The sequence below is a fragment of the Cyprinodon variegatus genome, unplaced genomic scaffold, assembly GCF_000732505.1.
Source record: "Cyprinodon variegatus isolate N-32 unplaced genomic scaffold, C_variegatus-1.0 Scaffold449, whole genome shotgun sequence".
Classification (NCBI taxonomy): domain Eukaryota; kingdom Metazoa; phylum Chordata; class Actinopteri; order Cyprinodontiformes; family Cyprinodontidae; genus Cyprinodon; species Cyprinodon variegatus.
Window position 1 is genome coordinate 292,385 of NW_015150902.1, and position 1,260 is coordinate 293,644.

The following is a 1,260-nucleotide window of genomic DNA, read 5'->3' on the forward strand; positions in this document are numbered from 1 at the left end:
AGGGGCGGGGGACGTCCCTGTGTTAACTGGGTCGCAGACGACCTGGTTTCTGAGCATAAACCAGCATTTAACCCCACACTGCTCCCCGGGTGCTGCACACACACAGCGGCCCACCGCTCCCCTAAGGGATGGGTTAAATGCGGTAAATTTCTGCAATGTGAGATCATTAAAGTTAATTATTCTCAACAATAGGAAAACATTAAATAGATATATGTTGGAGCTCATTTATGGAAAATAAAAACCCTATTGAAAGCGTTCCGGTCAAGTATCATTTTCATCAGTTTCATTAGTTTCATCTAAAGTTACACCCTTGTATGTGTGTACCTGTCTAGCCCTCAGAGTGAGGACCATTTTTTCCAATTTCACCATCTAATAGAGGACCAGTTGTTGCAAAGTGAGGACATTTTGCCATTCCTCACATGCTATTTTGCTAACGGTTAGGTTTAGGGCTGAGGTTGTATAATTAATTACCTGTGAAACGTCTTCCCACAGCCAGAAAACTGCTTGTTGTTGCAGCCAAATGCGACACAGGTCGGCATGTTTAAAGTTCACTCTATGAGAGCAGGGAGTATCAAGATGGCGGCATGTGACGTCAGTGGCTGGAACCTGCAGAGTAAACAAAGGAAGTCTAACATTATCAGTGCTTATCATATTGTGTTTAACTGCTGTAATTTTAGACAATGCAATGAGCAGTTATACATGAGATATCTACTGAAACAAACAGATGTGAACGGCTGAGATCTACTGGTTATTGTGTTTGCTGGGCTAACACCTTTAGCAGAAGCTAACATGAAATCAGAGGATGATGACTGTTAAAGTGACAGCGCAGCAACTTCGTTCATTGTAACTCGTCGCTCTAATATATCATAAAACATGTTATTGATCCTGATGCTAACCGCTAACAGCCTCAGCTGGAGCTCTTTGAACAATAGCTACCTAGCTGGGTTAGCGTCTCCTTGCAGCAGCTATGCAAACAACAGCTTCTTCATCCAACTTTCCCTCCTTCCTCTGTTTGCTCCACCTAGTCTTCATCGCCTCTTTTGATTTCTACATTCTCATCGTTTTTAATGTGTTCCAGTTCGAAATGACACGATTTAACCTCACTCAGTGTGATTTGGCTGGACAGAGATAAAGCTACAACACGTAGCTTATGTCATTTACCCAGAATGCATTGCCGTTTAAAGAGTATTTCTTCTTTTGTTTAATGGCGGTTGGCAAGCAACGTTTAGGAGCGCATTAGCGCCACCTTCTGAATAGGAG

At 42.7% G+C, this 1,260-nt stretch overlaps 1 protein-coding gene across 1 annotated transcript in view; it reads right to left on the reverse strand.

Moving 5' to 3' along the window:
* LOC107093835 (THAP domain-containing protein 1 A-like) overlaps positions 1-1,164 on the reverse strand; it is an 8,826-nt gene extending 7,662 nt beyond the window's left edge. Inside the window, exons 1-2 of the mRNA XM_015389136.1 lie at positions 937-1,164; positions 472-606 (exon numbers count right to left, since the gene is read on the reverse strand). Of these exons, the coding sequence (XP_015244622.1) occupies positions 472-539 (68 nt within the window). The 5' untranslated portion in view covers positions 540-606; positions 937-1,164. The remainder of the gene's footprint in view (positions 1-471; positions 607-936) is intronic.
* Positions 1,165-1,260: the final 96 nt, after the last annotated feature.